General features: G+C 36.9%; 1 protein-coding gene across 1 annotated transcript; it reads right to left on the bottom strand.

Moving 5' to 3' along the window:
* Positions 1 to 3,004: 3,004 nt before the first annotated feature.
* On the bottom strand, positions 3,005 to 19,239 carry LOC104158883 (A disintegrin and metalloproteinase with thrombospondin motifs 6-like; the record flags this gene model as incomplete). Its single annotated transcript, XM_009696647.1, has 6 exons — positions 18,849 to 19,239; positions 17,697 to 18,061; positions 10,039 to 10,207; positions 4,263 to 4,477; positions 3,649 to 3,732; positions 3,005 to 3,150 (listed from the first exon to the last, which is right to left on the bottom strand). Coding segments are annotated over exons 1-6 (1,076 nt in total), but the record flags the coding sequence as incomplete, so codon positions are not given.
* Between the last annotated feature and the right edge of the window lie 3,022 nt (positions 19,240 to 22,261).

Below are 22,261 nucleotides of genomic sequence, written 5' to 3'. Positions count from 1 at the left end.
GGAAGGCTCTTGTGCAAAGACCAGTGGCTTAGCAGGCATAGTAATGTCTCCATGAGACTTACTAGATTAGCTTGGCATACCCTTATGCAGTGAGGCTACTTGGTTTTAGCATACAGCTAGTTTAGGGTGCAAAGTCTGTCTATTGGTCAAGCAGACACCCCTAGGGAATCAGCACCCTTAATACTGTTTTTTTTTCCCCGACCAGAGCATGCCATCTTTGAAAGTACCATGGAGAAAAGCCACCTGTTGCTAAGAAAAGCTGAGGTGCTGTCTTCATTTGCGTGGATGAAGATAATGACTCCTTTTCTTAACAACTTTGTCCCACTTTTCAGATAAAGATTGTTGTAGTTGCAAACTTAAACACTCAGCTAGGACTAGGTAACACTCTCAAATACATCGATTACTCACTGAAAAAATCTGTTTTTTATCAAGACAAGACTATTCACAGTGTTGAACTGAAACTTTCCTACTTTCCATAAAACAGTAAGACACACAATGACCAAAAACGGTTCCAGTATCAAATTCAATGGAAAATGTAATTACCCCATACAAAGCAGAGCAGCATCAGTGGGACAGATTCAGCAAACTGCTTTCAAAACACTATTACAGCGTTAACTAAACAATAACCTAATATTTGGCAGTATAGGTTCAAATTACTTCAGGTAGAAGAGGTTATTAAAGACCTCTTCGACACATTAGGAGTTTAAAGCACTACAGCTATACCCTTCTCTTTCACACGTAATGCATTAACTCTGGTTCATCAGGCAAGAGATCCAAAACAGAACAAAAACAAGCATGTTACCATTTCAGTAATTCATTTACAATTATTTAAAGTTAATGGATTTACATGTTTATATTAATACAAATTTCTCTTTATTCATTCCAACCTAAAAAAGAAAAATCCATTCTTCACATATGCTGATACATTTTATTAGTAACAGCCAGGATACCTAGCACTTTTGGTAAAAGCTTGATTGATCCATTTAAACTGATTAGTGTTGCCTTTAGGATTATTTTTAGAAATTACAATTATTACAGTAAATCAAAGAATATATTGTGAAAGCATATATAACTGAACTTAAAAGTTCAGCAGTGCTTTATAAAGGTAGGTATTACTAGCCCACAGACACTACACTGAGGTACTCTTGATTTAAAATACAGGTATATACTTAGAAGTGTAAACTTCTTAGAAGTAAACTCGGAAGTTATTTTTATAACATTTCATATAACTACTAAGCCCCCATAATGAAGACTAAAATAAGTCCCTAATATTTACTACTTCTTGCTGAAAAAACTTAATTTTCAATAGGTATTATTCATATTCTCTGAAAACTTGCCCCTTTTGCAGTTAAAGGCCTGTAAGTTAGCACTGATGTAAGCCTTCATCTGGAATACAGAATTGTTCATAACTATGCTGGGAACATCCTACCAAAACAGGGAAGCCAGTACAGAATATACGGTAATAAAATGTACTAAAGCACAATAGTGAAAGAACATAAACAGCTGTGCTTTGCAGTGCTGGAATAACACTAACAAAAGATCAAGTTATTCAGCCATAACAGTAAAAATAGTGTTGCCAATGCAGCTTATACGTACGTGTTGGGGGGCTTCAACTGACACAACCATACCGCCTATGGATTACGCTTTTTCACTCACTGCCCAAATTATATCAGTAAAAGTTTCATGTGTAGTACAGCTGTAAAAATGTATTTAGTTTCACGTGAGCAGCCCTAGTGAAGGAATTGCTTCTATACAAAAAAACTAGGCATAAATGAAGGCCTTTGTGAAAAATCAAGATCTTAGAATGTAACTGTCTTTTATTTTTAATTTAATTCCATTTATTTTTATTAGAGACTTTAATATTTTTTTTTTTAACTTCTTGAACTGTAACAGTTCTCTAAAACACTCTGGCATTTAATCATTCTAATTGTTACTATGTAGTATAAACGACCACATGTAGCAATTATATTTGAAATATGAATGTAAAAATACACGCAAGTGATTCATTAGCTTTTACTTCTTCTCAAAAAAAAAAAAATTGCTCCTTATACAAACAAAACCAACAACAACCACCCAGCCACTTTTACATCTCTTAGGCAAAACTCCAGAAAAGATCCATTATTTTAATCAGTATTTAAAAGTTTTATGCAATAAACACAATGATTCCACAAACAGGTCACATACAAAGCAGTACAGAATTTGTCCTGGAAAGCAGGAACTACAATAAAAAGGTCCTAATCCAAATTAGTGCTGCTGCACCTGCTGCTGTTTAAACAAAATAGAAAAGAATAAATAGTGTCCTTAAACAACGGGGAAACTGATCACCTAATCATGTACAGTTGCCTACCCATAACCGCAAAGGACAAACAGGAATACAATTATCAGGACTGCAAGATTACAGTGCAAGCCTTCTTGAATTTATCACAGTAACAGTGGAAGAGAAGCAAACAAATGGGCACATATGCAGGCTTTGAAACTACATATTAAAACTGTCAGTTCTCATCTTAATTAAGCATAATAAATCAAAACAGCTACAAAGCAGATTCTCACATTGCCTGGATCTGCAGGAACCTGTTTTTCAGCAGAGATACTATTACATTAGTTAGGGTTCTGGCTTGAAATTCTTATAAAAAGACTATATAGAGTTAACAAAACATTTTCCATACTGTTTTGTTCTCCATAATTTTATCAATTCAATTATAAAAGTATAAAATGTTCAATAGGATCCATGTGCTCTACTAGAATACTTTGCAGTGGCAGTTACGAAGTGAAAATAACAGTGGAAGCAAGTAATTTGCAGATCTTACTTTTCCAAATCCTTAATCTCTAGTTTAATAGTCTGATATACTTAAGACAAGCCATCTACTAAGTTTCCTCCTCTTAAGATTACCTATCAATTATATTACTTTACAACTAGCCTATATCTATCTATATATATATAAGGTAGGAACAAGAAAGCTACAAAAATAAAATAAAACAAACACAATACTTATAATGACCATACCTAGTAATAAGAACCGCATTATCATGGTGGGCAATCCCATTTTCTGGAATGGTGTTTCCATCACTTTGTTGGGAGAGAATGGATTTCTGCCACTTACAGAAGCTATCGAGGGACTTGTCTGCATGGTGGTTTATCTCCAAGTTTGGCTGCAATACAACATGCATACCAGAAATGTTCCAAACAAATTACTAAGGTCAGTTGTCAAGCCTTTTGAAAACTAAAATGGGACTATAATTAGAAGCAGTCGTTTCTAGGAATAAACTCTTCTTGCCAAATTTTATCTCTGTAAAATCTGTCCCCAAGTTCAGCTGTGTATTACTGAACAGGCATTCTTTCTGCTCCAACTTTAATAAAGATTATGTCAATATAAAAAAAAATCAGAATATCAAAATAGAGATCTAAAAATAAAACTGACATCCCCGAAGGTGTATTAATATTCACCTGAAGTAAAAACAGGTATCTTTGAGATGATATATGAGGAATATTCCTTTGAACTGTTTCATCACGATTAAAGTAGTGAAAGATTACAAGATGGGTTTTGTACTCATATGCAGCCGTTTCAAGCAGCAATTAAATGAAATTTATATTACATAATAACGTAATTTGTACTTCAGGGATATGAAGCTTAGCGCAACAGCTCTTACCTGATCTTCAGTGAGGACAATTAAACGTGTCACTATAATATTCACAACGTTTCCTAGACTGGAATCACGATAAAGTTTGGCAACCTGACCTCCAGAAAATAAGAAAAGGCATAAAGTCAGACAAGAAACACTACTTTTTTCCTAAATGGTTAAAAATTAACCTATTTTCTCACCCAATTTAATTTCATAATGTTAATTATCATTATCACCTGAATAAGAGTTATTTTTGGACCAAAATATGACCATTCAGTAAGACAAACTTCTTGGGTCACAATTTTCAATCAAAACTGGTTATAGGTTGTTTGATAATTCATCCAGCACAAGGAGCATTTATACTGCTGACTTAAACAGAATAGACCTGTATAATTTAAATGTAATCATACAAATTTAATTTTAAAGACTAACAATTTAAAAGTGATCACAGCATACTTTTTGACAAAAACAGTACTGCATTTTTCTCACAATGCTAACATTTGCCATATTTCAACTATTAATTCCTGCAAGCTGATACATATTTTAAAGCATTATTCATGTCAATAAATAAATACTTTACAGTTGTTTTATCATTTCAGTACATGCATATCAATATGAACACAAAGAGGGATGAAACTTACAATATTCATTACACTCAAAATGTAGTGTTCAATGTCTTTGCGACCATGGTATCCCACCATCATTTTGTCAGCTACTACCAGCGTTTCCACAAACCGTTCAAGGCTTACTGATCTCTTCTGTCGACTGTGACTCTTTAACGTGTCATTGACTGGAAGTGAAGCTGCAAAAGCAGATGCATCACTCATCCACCAAGGTTTACCGCTTCTTGTGAGGTCTTCTAGAAACCAAAACAATTAAACACTTCAGAAGGGTCACTAGTAAAACTCATTCAAACGCAGCTGTTTTGAGATTACCATCTTCAAGCTTCTAAAAATAAGTCTTTCTTGAGGCAAAGAAAAATTAAATTTATTATCTAATTTTTTTTTATTTTAAAATACCTTATATAATGGAAAACCAACTTTGCGTTCCAATATTCTCAGCTCTCCTTAACTTGACTTAGGATCATCAATCTTCTCTTAACAGATCTGATTCTGCACATCTACGTTAATTCTAAAGATTAGTTATAATTAACCACAAGCATACTTCAGAATTTTAAGGATAAGAACAAGACAGATATAACATTTGGAAAAAACATACTGGAAACTAGAAATTCAAAATCAAGGTAAAAGGTATCAAAATATAGTAACGAATTAAACACGCCGATAAGGCACCAAAAAAGCTTTCTGTCTCCTGTGAAACTCTGTAATTATTAGGCAGTTATGCTTACATGCCTAATAGTTTTCAGGTCAAATAAATTCGTTTTCCCTTCAGAAAGCTATCAGATTATGTTTTATCTACCTCATCAATTAACTATAATGGAAAGTTTAAAATAGCCTGACCTGGGATAACTGCTATAGTTATTTTCAACACTAATTTTAATTCAAATATGTTGATTCTTATACTTGTTTCATGTAAATATATAGAAAAAAAATTTCTTGTATGCAAGAGATTGATTATTAAAAATCCAAACAGCTGTAATTATCAGCAGAACAAACATTACAAACTTAGTCTGAATTTGAATTCCTGCCCTCAGGACAAAATTGAACCCACCCTTCCCTGCAAAACTGGCATTTTTGTGTGTATTAAACATCCCTTCTCCACAAAGGCCCACACAGATCTCAGGTTTACCAAAGTATGTTATTAGTCCGGTTTTACCTAAGTAGGATTTCAAAATATCTAAGATATTCTTCATAGTTATGGATGAACATAAGAGCATTAACAGTTAGAGACATTTATAATTGTCTGAACAGGACTGCTCAAGTGTGCAATTTCTGAGATGCACTCCTACCTCTACTAAAACAGATTCAGCTAAGGATGAGTTGAGATAGGACCAGTACCTTCCATGAAAAAGCAATGCTTTATGCAATTCAACTAAGCACATTGTCTTCAAAGAGCAGTAACTACACCACAAAGAATGTATATTCAGGTCAAAAACAGGAATACGAAGCTTCAGCATTCCCACTGTTGCAGTGTTTCATAATTTTTGAGGCTACAGTGTTGGCTTTAAAACTTGCATATTTTAGAAAAGTCAAAAAATGAAAATAAACCTGGTAGTTGAAAAAAACCCAGTAACAAAATTGTCCTCATTCTGCAATGGGTATAATCCATAATAAAATCCATCAAGTGTTTAAGACCTGTTGAGGACTCTATAATGAACACTAAGCTTTTTCCTGTTTTTCATCTCTATTGTAGGAAATTCAAAAGTTGCATTAATTGTTCAAAGATTTTCATCGCACTTAAGCAGTGATTTAGGAATGTCTGGAATTTTCTCTGACAACTTCTATGCTAAAATTTTTAAAAATCCATGCTTCATTTTCAAATAACAAATGATGATGTTTGAGGGTTTCTGATACTCTTGGAGTGTCAGAAGTACTTTAGAAATGCAATACTGCTTCCATATTTGTTCATAATTTTTCACTCAAAGATGCAAATCTATCCTAAACATTTGAAAACTGATGAGATCATGCAGAAAACTTTCAGAGAAAAAAAGCAAATATTCTCTATATTATTTTGGGCTCATCTTGACAGCGTCTTTCAAACAAAGGTCTCAGGAGACTTCACAAAAACAAATATTTCTCCTTTCCTTATCAGATGAGAAGTTCAGGCTTCAGCTGGTCTCAAACTAATGGGAAAGCTGCAAACAATCCTGAGTACTTAGACTCACACTCCAGGATCTATCAATGCTCATGCTGTTTTACGTTACAAACATTAAATAATGCCAAGTGAATTTTCTTTAAAAAGCCAAAACATGTCAATAAAAGTTTGCAATACATTTAACAAAAATAGTTCAGTTCTGTGGCAAGTTATGTCATTTTTCCACCATATTCCTCGACTAAAAAAAGAAAAAAATTAAACTTCATTAACATGCAACATAGCTATTGGGAGTAAAAAAAGTAAAAAATTGAAAGAAAAAAAAAACAAACAAACACAGAAAAATACTGTCATTAACCCCAAAATAATGATTACAAAAGCAGGGAATTGGGTTTAAAGTTGCAATTGAAAAGAAATCCAAATGTGTAGACATAGAGTTCACAACTATGGTATCCAAGTTTTCCCAAGCCAGTCCTCCAAAGATGTTAGGTGGGGGTGAATGTGGAGAGAGAGGAGAGAACACAAACACAAAAAGATCTCAAAACGCAATAGAAAGCTACATATGTGAGATGTAACTGAGAAAATTTTGAAGTGAAGTTTTATGTGCTGCTTTTTTCCTTACTGTTTTAACATCATAATTTAACGTATATACAAGCATTTTTTCATTTTAGAATACACTGACTGTAAAGTCTGGCATGGGTAAAACCACTACATAAGGCTGCATACAGTAGAGCCATCTCTAAATTTGCCATTCTGCAGCTTTCATATGTCAACTTTCGTTGTTTCTCAATCCTATCCAAACACAGCATTCTGCAACATAAACCAATGCCCTCAAATCCCATTGAAGCAATTGGAATTTGATGGTGGTCGACTTCTTACCAAGGTCTTAACGATTTCAGCTATATTTAATAAAACATAGTTAACTTGGTGATGATACATACATGAAGTAGTAATTTAACATTTTATATTTTTTAAGGATTCTTGTATCTAACTGCTTAAAATCTAATTTAGCTTATAAAACTCTATCCCATGTTCTTACCTGAATTTCCCTGCCTCTCCAATTCCTCTCTTGTATTAGCCACCATAATTCTACTATCTGCTATGAAGTAGTCCATCACTTGCTCATCCCAACCAATTCTGATCATCCTCTCACCAAATTACCCACTCCACTTTCTATCAATTATCGCATTTTTTCTCAGAAAGGTCAGAAATAACACTCCCCCTTGTCTCTATCAAGACCTCAAAATCGTGACCACTTCCTGATACAGAACAGGTACATGACAAATTTAGGTCTGGATTACAGTAGCAGAAACTTGCCAGACTGTGAATAGCAGCACAGCTACACATGCAGATTCCTTCCAGAACATTATACTGGTAAAACTGTTTTGAAGGTAAAGCTAAAATCAGTCTCCAAACAAAATAAATTATATACTGCCAAAAGGCAGCTACAGGTTTGTTACGACTGCATTTTAAAACACAAAATCGGACTGCTCCAAACTTCTAAAACCAGTCAAATGCCCTGAAGATTACTGTAAACCTGGCTTTAGTCCTAGGATCTGAAAGGTGTGAAACTGAAAATTAATACTTGATTTTACTTTTTAGATATTCTGGGGATGCTTTGGATGCCATGTCACTTTGGGATAAAGCTGCAACAGTGCTCAGAAAATTACTTTAAAAGGTTTTGGTTCACTTGAGGAGAACATTAAAATAGCACATCATCAGGAAAACTAAGACCTTGTAGTTTTGGGGTAGAGCAAATTCTCTCAGAAATTTTCATACAGTGGAAGTAGTACGCAGAACAACAGGAAAAGGAGAAACTGAGATGAATGAGCATGATAGTAGTCTCAGACTTGTAAAAAGCAGTGCTTTAGTATTTCAATAATTAAGGACTTCAGGATGTGACACATATGAAAGCTCAGGAAACACGCAGGAGCTTCCAAGAACAAAGGCAGTATCACATATGCAAAGGAATAAATGCTAAAGATTACTGCATGTTTCAGGAAAAATGCATGCAAGACACATAGCTCTGATCAACCTATGATCCCTACGAACGATACCACCAGACTGACTGAAGGCAACCTGAACAAACTAGCTGTCACTGATTCATTCTCACCTGAAGAATTACTTCCTAAGCATTAATCTAAAAGATAACATCTGACAGAGGTCAATATCCTTTCTTTTTCTAGAGATATAATAATGGTAAAAATCACATCATCCTACATTTCATAATCCTTCCATTTATTTCAAGAGGCTTAAGTGACAGCTTCCCCTACGAAATGAACATATATTAGTACTCTTATTTTACAATCACTTAGCTGGCAGTAATAGTTAGGAGTCTTGTTTTGCAATATTAGAAGCACATAGATGGAATAATGCTTCCAAACTGAAACAGAAGTTACACAAATCTGACATTCCCTAAACACAGTTAACTGAAACACTCAGGAAAAACTGTCTCTCAAGCATGGGCTTTTGTAGACAATCTGTACTGTAAGTTTAGTCAACTGGTGTCAGTAAAAGTTATAACCTCCAAAAGAAACTGAAATAAGTTACATCAATGAACAGGGATATTATTTTATTTTAAGATTAGTATTTGTCAGCCTGCCCTGTGCACTGAATCTCATGGAAGGCAACTGTCCATGACTGAATTTTTAAGAATAAGCTATTTCTGAGATAAAAAAATGTTCTAACCTTGTCATTTTTTTGTTGATGATCAGCGAGCTGAAGCACCTCTCCAATGAGGAAAGGCTGGGGTTGTTCAGTCTGGAGAAGAGAAGGCTCCAGGGAGACTTTATTGTGGCCTTTCAGTACTTAAAGGGGGCTTATAAGATGGGGACAGATTTTTTAGCAGGGTCTGTTGCAACAGGACACAGGGCAATGGTTTTAAACTAAAGGAAAGTAGATTCAGACCAGATATAAGGAAGAAATTTTTTACAATGAGGGAGATGAAACACTGGAACAGGTTGCCCAGAGAGGTGGTAGATGCCCCATCCCTGGAAGTGTCCAAGGCCAGGCTGGACGGGGCTCTGAGCAACCTGATGAAGATGTCCCTGCTCACTGCAGGGCAGTTGGACGAGATGATCCTTAAAGTTCCCTTCCAACCCAAAGCATTCTATGATTCCATGATTTGTTTATATTATGTAAAATTACCTCCCAATCAGAACCATATAATCCTTCCCATAGGGCACCTGTAAAACACGTATTTGACTATTATGGAATAATGTTAATCCACTGAACCAAAAGCCAGTATCAAAACACCATAAACCTCCATAAACAACAAAGATGTGGACTCCAGTTCCACATGCATTACTAATCATAATACTAACACACTTGTTGCATGTCAAGATTTCTCAAATGACATGGAACACTTACTAAACATTGAGCTGTAATACTTGGTCACTCAATCATGCTTTCCAGTGGGGGAATGAAGTACATTTATAGCACATTTTGAGGAAGCCTGTCCCCATTACTATCACTGTACACACCACAGGCATAAAACAAGACTTACTCCCAGTGTCTCAGTTTTTGAAAGACACTATACTGTCGATTTGAATCTGAAAAAAAAAGCAAAATTACTTTTCAACACCACCCAAAAGGAGGATATCCATTGCTACATTCTCCACTGTGTCTTACATGTGAACCAGGAAGACTTCAAAATACATCTAAAGTTATAATTTTTTAAAAGGAATTACACTCATACTTATTTACCTGAGACTCCACAGTGACTGTGATCATAGAGATGCTGCTGGTGTATAGTAGATTTTTTGTATATAACATGAGGGTGACCATTCTCATAATTAAAATTACTAGAATCTTCCGTTATATTCCTTAAAGGCTCAATAAAATACTCTTCATCTTCTGTAGCAATGACTCCATGCTTAAAGAAGAAAATAAGGAAATGAAAAACTGCAATATAAATATATAAAATTCCTACTAAAAACGTTAACTTTAAAAAGTATTGGACTGTCCTCTATCTCTGAAGAAATCTACGGCTGTAAGCCAACACAGAAAACAATGCATGAGCCAGTTCTCCTCTACTGATTTTAGAGGTGCTTGCTCCTGCTCCCACTAAGCAATACAATGAGAAAAGAATAAAAATATCATTGCCCTATTTCTGGAGTTCTTTCTTGTCATTTTTGGTGGATGTGGTAAGAAAGCAAGAGATATTCCTGGTATGTGACAAATAATCTCCTCACAGAGATGTTCCAAAACTACATGATTCATATCCATCAAAAGTGACACCAAGTCAAAATGGCCATGCTCAAATAGTGAGACCAATATCCCTCTCTGATGCCACATCAGTACATGCTTAAAGCCACATACTGCATCAAAGAAAAACAGCATGAAGGATTAATTTTAGAACATATATTCAGGGAAACCATTCAGCATTTTACAACCAGATGCTTAATTCCTAAACTGAGCTAGTTATTAAAATCAAATTATTAATATTAACTTGGGATACACTATCTACAAAGCATTTATTCCTTAAAAGGTCTTGCCACAAATCTGGCGAATCTGAGTTGTTGCAGACTGTGCACTAGACCCCATTCTCCATAATAAATGAACATTTTTTCCTCATACAGCAGTGGAGAATAGTAGATATTCTGTTCTCATAACTTTCACATTTGTGAACTCAGCTTCTTCCAAACAGGAAGTGGTTTATGGAAGAAAGCAGAGATTTCAGGCCAACTATGCAATTTCCTGAACCTTCAGCAATTAAAACTGAACTTGGGATCCTTTTGGATACAGAAATATTGGAGAATAAACCCTGACAGCTTCCTACACCTATATTTTCTAAATAAAAAATTCTGGTATCCATATCCAGAAAATTCTGAACCTATGACCTTTCTACACCGGGAGAAAGAGTTACTCCTCAGGTAGGAGACTAGAACCAGGAACTTCTGCATTCATATCCTGACTTGATGAATAACAAATTTCTACCACACCTCTGATTTGTAAACCAAGTACGAAGCATGAGCCCATTTTTAAAGGGGTTATTTTTTTCCTCCGATGAGACCTCTATGATCAACCATAAAACCACTTGCTCCATATCTGCTCTAAATATCCTAAAGCTGTTTCTAAGATGAGGGTTTGCCATTGTATTCCTAGTCAAAGCTCTGGTCCTGCTGCTGTTTTGTACATCAAATGCCTACTGTTCTTCACTCCTGGAATAACAGGATTTCAGTAACAACAGAAAACTTACAAAATAAAATCCTTTAGAACACATCAGAAAGAACACTGTTTTCCAAATACAACCTTATTATAAATTTTGAAAATACAGGTATGAACACACTTCAGCTTTCAGTTACACATTCCTTACATAGTGACTATAACACTAAGCATTCCTCTTCAGTGGTATTTTTCATTATGAACTCAATTATTTACTCAAAAAGGTAACATCATGGTCTGTATTCACCTGGAAGATGCTGGTATCAAATTCCTCTCACAATACCTCCTTGTTACTTAGAGTCTAAGATTTTACTAGAAAATAAATCATTTACTGGTACACTGCTGCTTAAACAGTATTGAAAATACAAACCAAATTGTAACTGGGTTTGCCAGATGTGCAGAAAGAACCTTGACAGTCTGGACTGCATCCAGTCTGGATGTCAGACATCTGGGTTCAAGCGAATCCTGAGCCATTATAAGCTCTGGTATTATGTTCTCACAGGAAAAGAGTCCTGCAGAGTGGTTCTGGCCAAGACCATCAGGCCGTCCGCTGCGCGCCGTGCCTGAGAAGACAGAGGTACCATCCAACCCATGGCTCTGTCTCTGCAACAGAGCAGGTCTTAACCTAAAACTGCTTACTTCAGAGCATACATCCATCATGTCTGTACTCAAGTCCAGCCAGGTTAACAAGTCTAAGCATGAATGAGACATTTATATCAGACACTGAAACTGATCGTTTTAAGCTTTGAGATGACCTCAGCGGGAGTAAGTCAATTCAGATGCCATAAACAAAGTTTAATTGCAGCATTAATTCTCTATACACATTGTAAAACTATTATGAATGCCTGCAAACTATGATCACAGCTCCTTCAGGTACCAGCAGTGAAAAAGGTCAGGAGAATATCACTAATTTTTTCTATACCCAAACGCTATGGCGGTTCAAGGAAAGAGAGATTTTAATAACGTCTAGTTGAGGTACCAGCAGGTAGTCAGAACACGTATGCAGTCAGTTGCTGCGGCTAGCCAAGTGATTTGACAAATATTGGAAACGCTCTTGCCCAGCATAAGTATACCATTTTAAACCTAACATACTCGTTTTGCTTGCAAACAAAACTGTTCTTCCAGTATTAAACTGGTGCAACTTGTCTTGTTGAATCACAGTGACTGATTTTTAAGCAGCATTCTGAATTCTGTACATATAAAGTGCCTACATCAGTGACAACTAGCATTTGTTATGAGTTTAGAAAATGCATGTGGCTAGAAATACTTCCATTGTATACACATCCATAGTATAAATAGTGGGAGTTATGCTATTATATCCAAACCAACATTCTAAACCCTGGTTTTGAATTATAATCTACTATTTGAGTGAAACACAATTTTAGTTGAAAAAGGAGATTGAAATAATCTTCTTTTAAAGCACTAAAAGGAATTGAATTTTTTTTAGTTTTGCTATTGTATTTGAACAGTTTGTAAATTAAACTTCTGCTCCGAAGCATAAGAAACATGATTAAGATATAAGAATGACCAGCAAAACATTTTGACAAAATATCGTGAATTTAAGAAACAAGCTGAATGCCCCAAGTAGGTTATTACAAGCAACACTCCCAAGATTATTATCTAAAACAGATTGTTTGAGGTCCTGTGTTATCCAATCCCACTACAGACTGCCAACTCCTGCTAACATAGATAAGGTCTGGATCAAGCAGTTTGACATGCTCAGACAAATCTGTGAATTCACATGGAGTTCCCCTGAATTTGTAAAAAGGAATCTTTTTCTGTCAGGCTGTCCAGCTGGAGCCTTAACCTCTTTCAGATGAGGGATGTCCATCAGTTGCAGAAGAAAACTGAATTATGAAGGACAAGTAAGCATGTGCCTTTTCCACACAGTACTACTGTTTTACAATTTCTGCATGCCTTGAATCTTTCTATACTTTATGCTTTATCCATAGTAGTAAAGGACACTTCTGAAAACGTACCAGTGTTGTTCAGTATGTCTACAGCTGGTTATACACTTCAGTGTGGTTTTATGACTGAGGAAAAAGATTGCATTAGCTTACCGTGTTTTTAAAGATGAAAAAAAAACAGTAATCTGGCCTGAGACAGTACATCATGGAATCTAACAAGTCACCTTAAAACTAGGACAGGGAAGTTGATATATAATTTTCTGAATACTAAGTCTATACTGCAAATACATTAGTACCAAAGAGAGCTCCAAAGACACTGATCTAGAACACCAAATCCTTTTCAATATCATTTCTAATCTTTATAAATTATTTTATAAATTAGGCATTATTTTATATGCAATTCAAAAAATCCCATACTATATGCAATTTATAATCTATAAAAGTAGATGCATTCTTTATAGTAGAATTAGCTTTCATATGAGCTCATTTAAGGAGAATATGAATAATTTATACATATATGAATTTCAGAATATGTGAAACAAACATGAAGCCTTCCAGCAAAATAATTCCACCTTTAACCAAGTAAGGTCACGCTTCCAGCCACAGCCTACTTCCCGTCTTTTCTTTATCATTTCTGTTTGGAGACATTTGTGCTACCCAGCACAAAGTTACTCAGTGCATAGAACTTCACATGCCATTGAAATACTTGGTCTTTTACATTAAACATTTCCTTGGAACCACAGTAGCCTCAAAATGTGATTTAACCTCTCATTCACTTTCCTAATAATTATCACTTTCTACACATTTTAAAGTATTTCCCACTACTAAGCTTTTCAGCTCAAAATGAGAAAATCCACTAGTGTCGAAAATTTGTCTGCGCACTCAGTGAAGTGCTTTGACACCTGGCAGAGGACAGAGGTGGGTCAGAATGAAAAAGGTTTGGTTTCTGCTCGATTCCACTACTATAAGCTCCAAAGCTTTAAGACTTGCTCCCCTCAGAAACTTCTTTCCCTTGAGGAGAAGTACTCCCTTCAGTCACGTCTACCTCTGTTTCTTCAACAATGCCTCAGCCTTGTTGCCTTGCACCCAACATCCAAGGGCCCCAAAATGCTGCCCGTTGCAGGCTCTTTCATCAGAGGGCCAAACCTGCAATCCACCCACAAATGTAACATCCAGTACAGCAAATACAAGTTTGGAAGCCAGCAAACCTGCTGGACAAGACCTTCAGTTTCCTCACGTGACTGCTCACTGGATTATAGAGCTTTCCTCATAACTTCAGAAAATTTATAGCATAATCAGAGCCCAACAGATGGAAACTGCTGGAATGAAACTTCAGTAAGTAGCAGCTTGTAATTCTGGAGCACGTGGTAATGAGAAATATAGAGGGAGAGGCTGAAACAGGAAACAGTGACAGGGAAAAGAACCGACTGCTCATCACTTTTATCACAATGAAACTGAGAGAAAGCCCTTCTTGCACTAGAACTCACCTCAGATACCACAAGTGCCCTTCAAAGTCATACAACTTATGTCAATTAGATCATGGTCCCACCTGACCACCCTGAACAACTAAACAGAGTAACTCAAAACAGTCACTAAGGGGAAGAAATTTGACCCATTTGGCAATACTGAAGCCTAGCAAGACAACCAGAATAAATGGAATGCTTAAATTTTGCTTGTGAGCAACACTCACTGATAAAGATTACTACTTGTTTCAGAATTAAACTTAAAATGACTGGCTTTGAGACAGATGTTAATCAAGGACTATGCAGAATGTGACTGGCAGTTTCTTACAGACCAACAATCAGACTGGAAAACAGAACGAATGCCTCAAGCACGACATATTCTGAAACATCACTAATTCTAAAACAAGTAGTATTGTCTTCAATATTCACTGCCAATTGCTTTATTGAACATGTTCTAACTGGCAGCTGTATAACAAAATATTTGTCAGTAGGAATCATCATTTAAAAATAACTCTGTGACGAATTTATCTGAATGGAGTGGTAACTCCCATACTCAGTGCTCTGGAAGGCCCGGCCAACACTGGATGACAGAAAAGTATCTGTACTTCAGAAGAGGGTACTGACTCAAGCCTACCACTGCACCACTCTGCAGGATTCCCTCTAAGACAGGGCCTTGTGTCACCCCTGCTGCTGCTTTTGTAGCACGACAGGAGCCTCACATCCTTGTGACTAGGCCTTTCTAGGAGATTCAGTGGACACCTGACACTTGCAGTCCCAAGTAAGAGGCATGACCATGAAGAACACCATAGTGCCAGTGGTGTGCCCAGAGACTGGGTTAAGGCTGCCTTCATATCTGAAAGAAATACGTAAGAGCTGACAACAACTAAAAGCACAGAAGATGACAATTTAACTGGAAAGCATTCCACGCTAAACTTACAAACACTAAGTTAGCATACTGACATCTAGAACCACACAACAACAGGAGGTTTCTCTCCAGCAAAACCACAAGGCTGAGGGCAGAGGGAAAACACACAGAAATAGGAATGCTAAATGTCACCTCAGGGTGTAAGGTAAAAAAGCAAAAAAAAAGATTCTGCTCCACCAGGTCACCTTCTATGCTGCTAAATTCTTCAAAGAAAAGATGTGCCATAAGGAGCGAGAGATGGGCAAAGCTGATAGGAAAACACGGATTTTTTTCCTGCTTCATCCCGCTCTTATTTTCCGAATGCCAAAGGAAAACATGAGTCAGCTAAGGAAAGAGCAGGCATTCTTGGATCACTCAGCTCACTCCCAGGTCAAGGTCATAGAGGAACCGAAATGGGAGCACCCCGGCACTGACTGCAGGCTCCAAGGGGGCCAACCAGTCTGTGCCTCGACTGGCATAAACTCTGGAGACAACAGAGGCATGCAGCCTCTTTTAAAGTGAGTCCTGAAAGCAGTGATTTGGCGGTCGTAGTATTTTTAGCTGAAAAGAACCCAAAAGCAAAATGATTGTGTATATTACCTTAAGATCTCAAATAACTGTGAGAAAAAGTTATTACACGGGAACTGCAAAATCAAGGTGAAAATTGTACTAAATTCAGACCTACCCACTACAAGTCTGCATTAACCAAACTGTGATACCACACTCGATGGAAAACCAATTTAACCACATTTCTTTGAAAGTATTCACTTAGCCCTGGAAATCTCCATTAAATTATTTTTCCTCAAGAGTACTCCAAAATGTTAACCTAGACTGTATCACAGCTATCACAAGTAGCTGGGTGTAACGCAACCTATCTAGGTCTGAAGCAACTGGCTTTTGTTGTGAATAACATCCCAAGATGCATTATTCAATAGCACTTTCAAGGATAAACAGAAATTAGTTTAGCAAGCCTGTATAATCTTTTTTTTTTCCTTAGCAATTACTTAGATCTGTCTATTCCTAAAAAGAAGATTGGCCAGTGTTCTACCATAATTAAAACCAGAATAAATAACCCTAATATATACATATATTTTTACTAGAGAAATTACTGACTCTTGATTTAGTATTTCCTAGTCATGCCCTTCTATTTTAGTATTTTATTACTAAATAGCCTGTTTTCTCATTTTTTGCATTTGTTTTCTAATTTCTGTTGGGAATAAAAGCAGCTTTTTCCCATGCAAGTACTACCATCAAGTGATCAAGAGATCAACAGTAAAAGAAGAGATGAGAATAAAACAGGCAAGAATTTCTAATCCTATTTTTAAATGCAACTGTTTACAATTTTGGAAAAAAAAAATCTAAAAAGAGGTAAACAATTACTTTCTGATGCTGGTACTTGCAAAGGATCTACTTTCCTCTTCACTCTTGGGAATTTATAGCAATGACGACTTCTGCACGAAGCAATTCCTCTTCTCTGTTATTTACTCAAAGTTTCTAAACCCAAATTCTCAAAGACAACAAGAGGGTGTTCAGTTCAATCGATGTTGCTCTGGAGAGATTCAGCATCCTAAAGGACCCACTGTTTCCTCCTCTGCCCCTTGAGCTCGCAACATTTTTTATAACCTGTAAGAGTCCCAGCACAGACCTAACCTTGCAGGCCTAGCACAGACACTGTAAACAATGACAACGTTGCCTGCTAAAGGACTACAGAATTGAGTCTCAGTACTTACAATTAAGCTTGAAAAACTGAGGACTACTTTTCCCCAGGACCCAGATCAGGTTTTAGGGGTTTTCTGCACCTTCCTGTCTGCTTGCTTCCCGGAGGGACTCAAAAAAACTGGAAGATATGCCAATTAAGTTGTTCTTCTGTAATTTAAAAGGGACAAGCACACTATTATACTAGAACATGTAATGTGCACTTACCAGACCATTGCAGTTGCTTAAGGCCACTTTAGTTGTACTGTGTTGGTCTTGCAAAAATCCTGTGTAATGACAGTGGTCTAAAAAATCATGCTTCCATTGAGGTCCATCTTTCCCCCAGTATTCTACTGTAAAATGTCTGGACACCAAATCTGTGTTGAGAGTCAGGTTTAAATGAAAGTGCTTGCCATAGGCAGAAAGTTTAAAAAATAATTTAGATGTTGCCAGTTCTTGGTCATAAGGGTCTGTGCTCCTCCTCCTTCTTGAGGGTTTAGCATTTTTCACAGTAAAGCTGAGGAAGGCTCCATTTTGGTCAACCCTTACTGGGATTGTTAGTTGGTAGTGTTCAAGGTAAGACAGGAATTCCTCTTTGTAATCACAAGGTAAGACAGTCCAGGGAGTGGGCATAGAAGAGAAGAAAATATAACAGGAAACAACAAGTAGTAGTATAAACATAAACCATACTTGGCTAAATCTCATCACCCTGACAAGTAGAAGTCATTTTCAAGTAAATGCAAGATGTAGCGTTTTGCTAAATAAAACAAAACTTTTTTTAAGTCAAGAAAATGTGTTCAGTTTCCTATTAATTTGATGTCACTGGAAATACAAAAAGGTTTAACTACGTATCTTTTCCTATTTACCCAAAATACGTAAACATTTGGGGCTAAATTCTAACCTAAGGAGGACACATTCTTCTCAGTGACATCATTCAGAGACAAAAGCTATTAGATCCACCTGCAAGAATAAGAACAGTAGTAATGAAAACTATTACATTGTAAAAACATGTAAACGGCTCTTCATTTCATTAAAAACCTATAAATGTTAATGGATCAGAGTAAGATTAGATCCTTACTTCCTAGTCTAAAAACATGTTAATGTCGTTATGGCAAGTCTCTAAACTATTATCAAGTACAACATTTTACTAGACTTAATTTGCAAGGCTTTCCTACAGTTAAAAGTAGACAGAAAGAAACTAAAACAAAAAATTTAATCAGATTTGCTGTATTTAAACTTCCATGACAATGAAGCATGATAAAACTAAGAGCAGAGCCCATATGATTGCGTGAATTAAATAAATACGGTTTAGAAAATATTACCCAAATGCAATTGAAAAAAACAGACGCTTCTTGTCAGCTACAGAGGTCAGACCCCTACCTTGAGAACTATACGAAAGCCTGTTGTCACTGTGAAATTCCGATGAAACCATGACTAGGCTCAAAATCCATGTCCACGTCTTCCAAAAAATTTCCATAATTTAGAAAAACAGAAAGCTCTGTTGGTTCTTTTTCTCCTTGGAGAGCTACTTGTGTGCTACAGAGTTAACTCCACTCCAGAATCGCACCATAACAGGTATATTTGTTTTCTACTACTTCCAAATTAGCTATTGGATGTTCCACTTTTTGACAGGTATTCTTTTCCAATAACCTGTGCTTTCTTCTATATCTGTAGTCATTTTCTCAATTCAAAATAAGTATTTGTAAGATTCCTTAAGGTATCAGTAAGAGATTAGACTGGATAGTTACTGAACTTGCTCCATTTCTTTTCCTGAAAAACAAAAGAAAATTAGTCAAGGCAAATTCTTTCTGCTAAAACAGATCTATACTGCAAAACACTAAGCCATCACAGTGAACTATGCAATGACACATTTTGAAATAATATTCAACCATTATCACTTTTATAGTCCAAGGTCACAGTCTTACAAAAACCATGAATTACCATTAACTTTGAACAGCACATCCATACAGATTTAAGATGCACATATCAACTTTATGTTAAACAGGCATAAGGATTCATAAAATTAAGGTTTCTTGTTGCTCAAATACTGTGTTCAGACTTGTTCCAACCATAATCAATGCTATGCACTTATTGATTTCAGCAGTGAATAACTAGACCCAGCACACTGGTAGATAAAGGAAGAACCTGGGAAAGAATCCAGACTACAGTTATCTGATCTTTCTGCAGCAGGTATTTTGTTATTACTTGGGTCTGGGTTCAGCTTATGCAGGCAGAATTCTCATTCACTTAAATGGGAATGCTGCATGTTCTAAAACCAAATTTCAGTATCTGAATCTATTCATCATACACATTCTAATTTTTCAAATATTTGTTATCAAAAATGTTTTGTATATATCTTAAGTATAGTTTCTATAGTTTGACTTAGTAGAATATATTTTTATTTTGCAGGGCACAGGACTGAGCACATTACTTGCACTTCCCCGCCCCCCTTTTTTTTCACTATTGTAGTAATACTAAAAAACGGTTCTAGCTGTGGCCAGGGATTAAATGGAAGATCTATGCAGCCAAATAACAGTCCAGTATCATGGGATACCAAACTATGTGCGATGTCAGCTGGTACTAATCAGTCCTCTCAAGCACTAGCAGCACACCTGTGCACATAGCAAACTCTGCTGAGACAGACAATGGAGAAAGAGAACACCTAAGGGAAGACTGTTTAAAAAGAAATTTACATGCACCCGATAAATTTGCCTTTCTAAAATTCTGGGAATGATTTACAATATTCATTCAGACAGGGAATAGCCCTGCAGTCAATGGATTATATGTAAAGATCGAAGAGTAGTAGCATATCATCTCAAGAAAAAAACAACATCATGCAAATCCTATTTACTAACATCACAGTGAATATTAGGAAACTTCTTAGCTAATTTGAGACACATCTAATTATTACTGTGTAAATGAGCCAATACCTACTTTTTAAATCTCTTTCAAGCCAGCATACAGGATTTATTCCGGTTTGTAGCAGGAATAAAAGATACTTTGCAAGCATAGCTTGCGCTTAGTAGTATGCCTTTCTGGGGAAGGGTAAAGATTTAGTGATGCCATTCACAGGCATACTAATAAAACCTCTGGTCTGGCCTTCCATGTAAAACTTTTATTTCCTAGCGAATATTCTTTAGACTTTTACAAGTTTTGAAGAGACATAATCAACGCCATACTCTTCAGCTACATTAGTACACTACAGAATGTGCCTTATTTCTAATTTGAGAACATCCGGTTTCAAATTCCTCTCACTGAATCTTGCTTTACCCCTATTTGCTAATGAGTTGCTTTCTTCTCCTTGCAAGGATAGTTATAATCTGATACAAGCACCTCTTGACACTTCCTGATAAGCAGCTCAACCTACTTGGTTTACCTCACTCAGAACAATCCAGTTTCCAGAGGTCTAAATACTTCTGCAGTTTTTTTCTGAACCCTTTCCAGTTCATCATCATCCCTTTCCATCACACACACCAGAAATGGCTTGTTACTGCCATATATAGAGGTAACATTGCCTCACAGCTCTTACTTAGCCAAAAAATCGTAAGGGGAAGCTCATGTTCAGCCTGTTAGGCTAATAAGTCATCCTAACATTAAGATCTCCTGAAACCGTAGTACCTAAGGAGTTAAGTAGCTCAGAATACTGGACATAAACTACAGTGCCCATTATTTAGACACCAACAGCTCACATGGTGGGTGTTGGTCAACAGTACCATAGGGTCACCCACATCTAGTGTCTTTGCAGGCGTCTCTGTGAAATGGTCTCCCTCATTCCAAACCTCACACAAGAAAAACCTCTTTTCACATTAAGCTTGTTGGAAGTTTCAGCAGAACGCTTAACCTCCTTTCTGAAAGTACTATAGCCAGCTTGAGCACCGATACAAACGGACTACATGCAGCTATACTAATGCTCCGAATTAAGGAGTATTAATGGACGCGAAGGATAAAGCACTTGGGTAACTCCAGATATACTACTTCCAGTATGAAATTTTGTAAGAACCTCAAGCATCCACTGTCTATACCCTTTTTTCTTTCCATCTTCCTCGATGGCATATATTCAGCATTCCACTTTTGACTGTTGTCAAGATGACACATTTGATCAACACTAAGGTTACAATAATAACCGTTTCCTCTATGTCGTGGCTGAATTACGCATTCACCCACCTGTAAGTACAGGTGTGGCTCCCTGTTCTGAATCACTCTCTGAAACCATAGCTCCTGCCAAATTACAAAAGCTCTGCCAAGCAGCAAAGTACAAGATGTTTTTTAAAATCTAGGATGCTGATGACAAGGCACCTGCACAGCACTGGCACTTCTGCGGAGGCACTGACGACAACAGTGGCAATCCTGTCACTGGTGCCATGAACACTGAAAATCAACGAGAAAAAAGGCCATAAACATACTGGAAGATTTGGGGCAGAAAGCGGATTATGGGGAGGTGACTAGCCAAACTGCTCAGACCAGTCACCTTGGGAGCCTCCATCTAAGCAAAGGCGCCACGGGCAACTAAAGGGACCCTTAAAACTGAAGGTAGGTCAAGTTTTAGGATAGGCAAGCCGCCAAGATACCGTTGTCCCAAGAGCATCACGACACGTGCCCGCTCCCCTGGGGACTGCCACGTCCCCCACCGCTCCCGGGTCTCCACACCACGGACGTCCACCGCAGAACCCTCAGCCTCTGGCGCGCTTGGCTGCGGCGGCGAGGTCTCCCGGGGGGTGCCGAAAAGGCAGGACACCGCAGCGCCGGATCACACAGACCAACCGGGGGTTACGCTTCGGGGCGGAACGGACGCG

Source organism: Cariama cristata, unplaced genomic scaffold, assembly GCF_000690535.1.
Source record: "Cariama cristata isolate BGI_N322 unplaced genomic scaffold, ASM69053v1 scaffold10400, whole genome shotgun sequence".
In the NCBI taxonomy this organism is placed as follows: domain Eukaryota; kingdom Metazoa; phylum Chordata; class Aves; order Cariamiformes; family Cariamidae; genus Cariama; species Cariama cristata.
The sequence above is the reverse complement of the archived record's forward strand: the minus strand, read 5'-3'. Positions and strand labels throughout refer to the sequence as shown.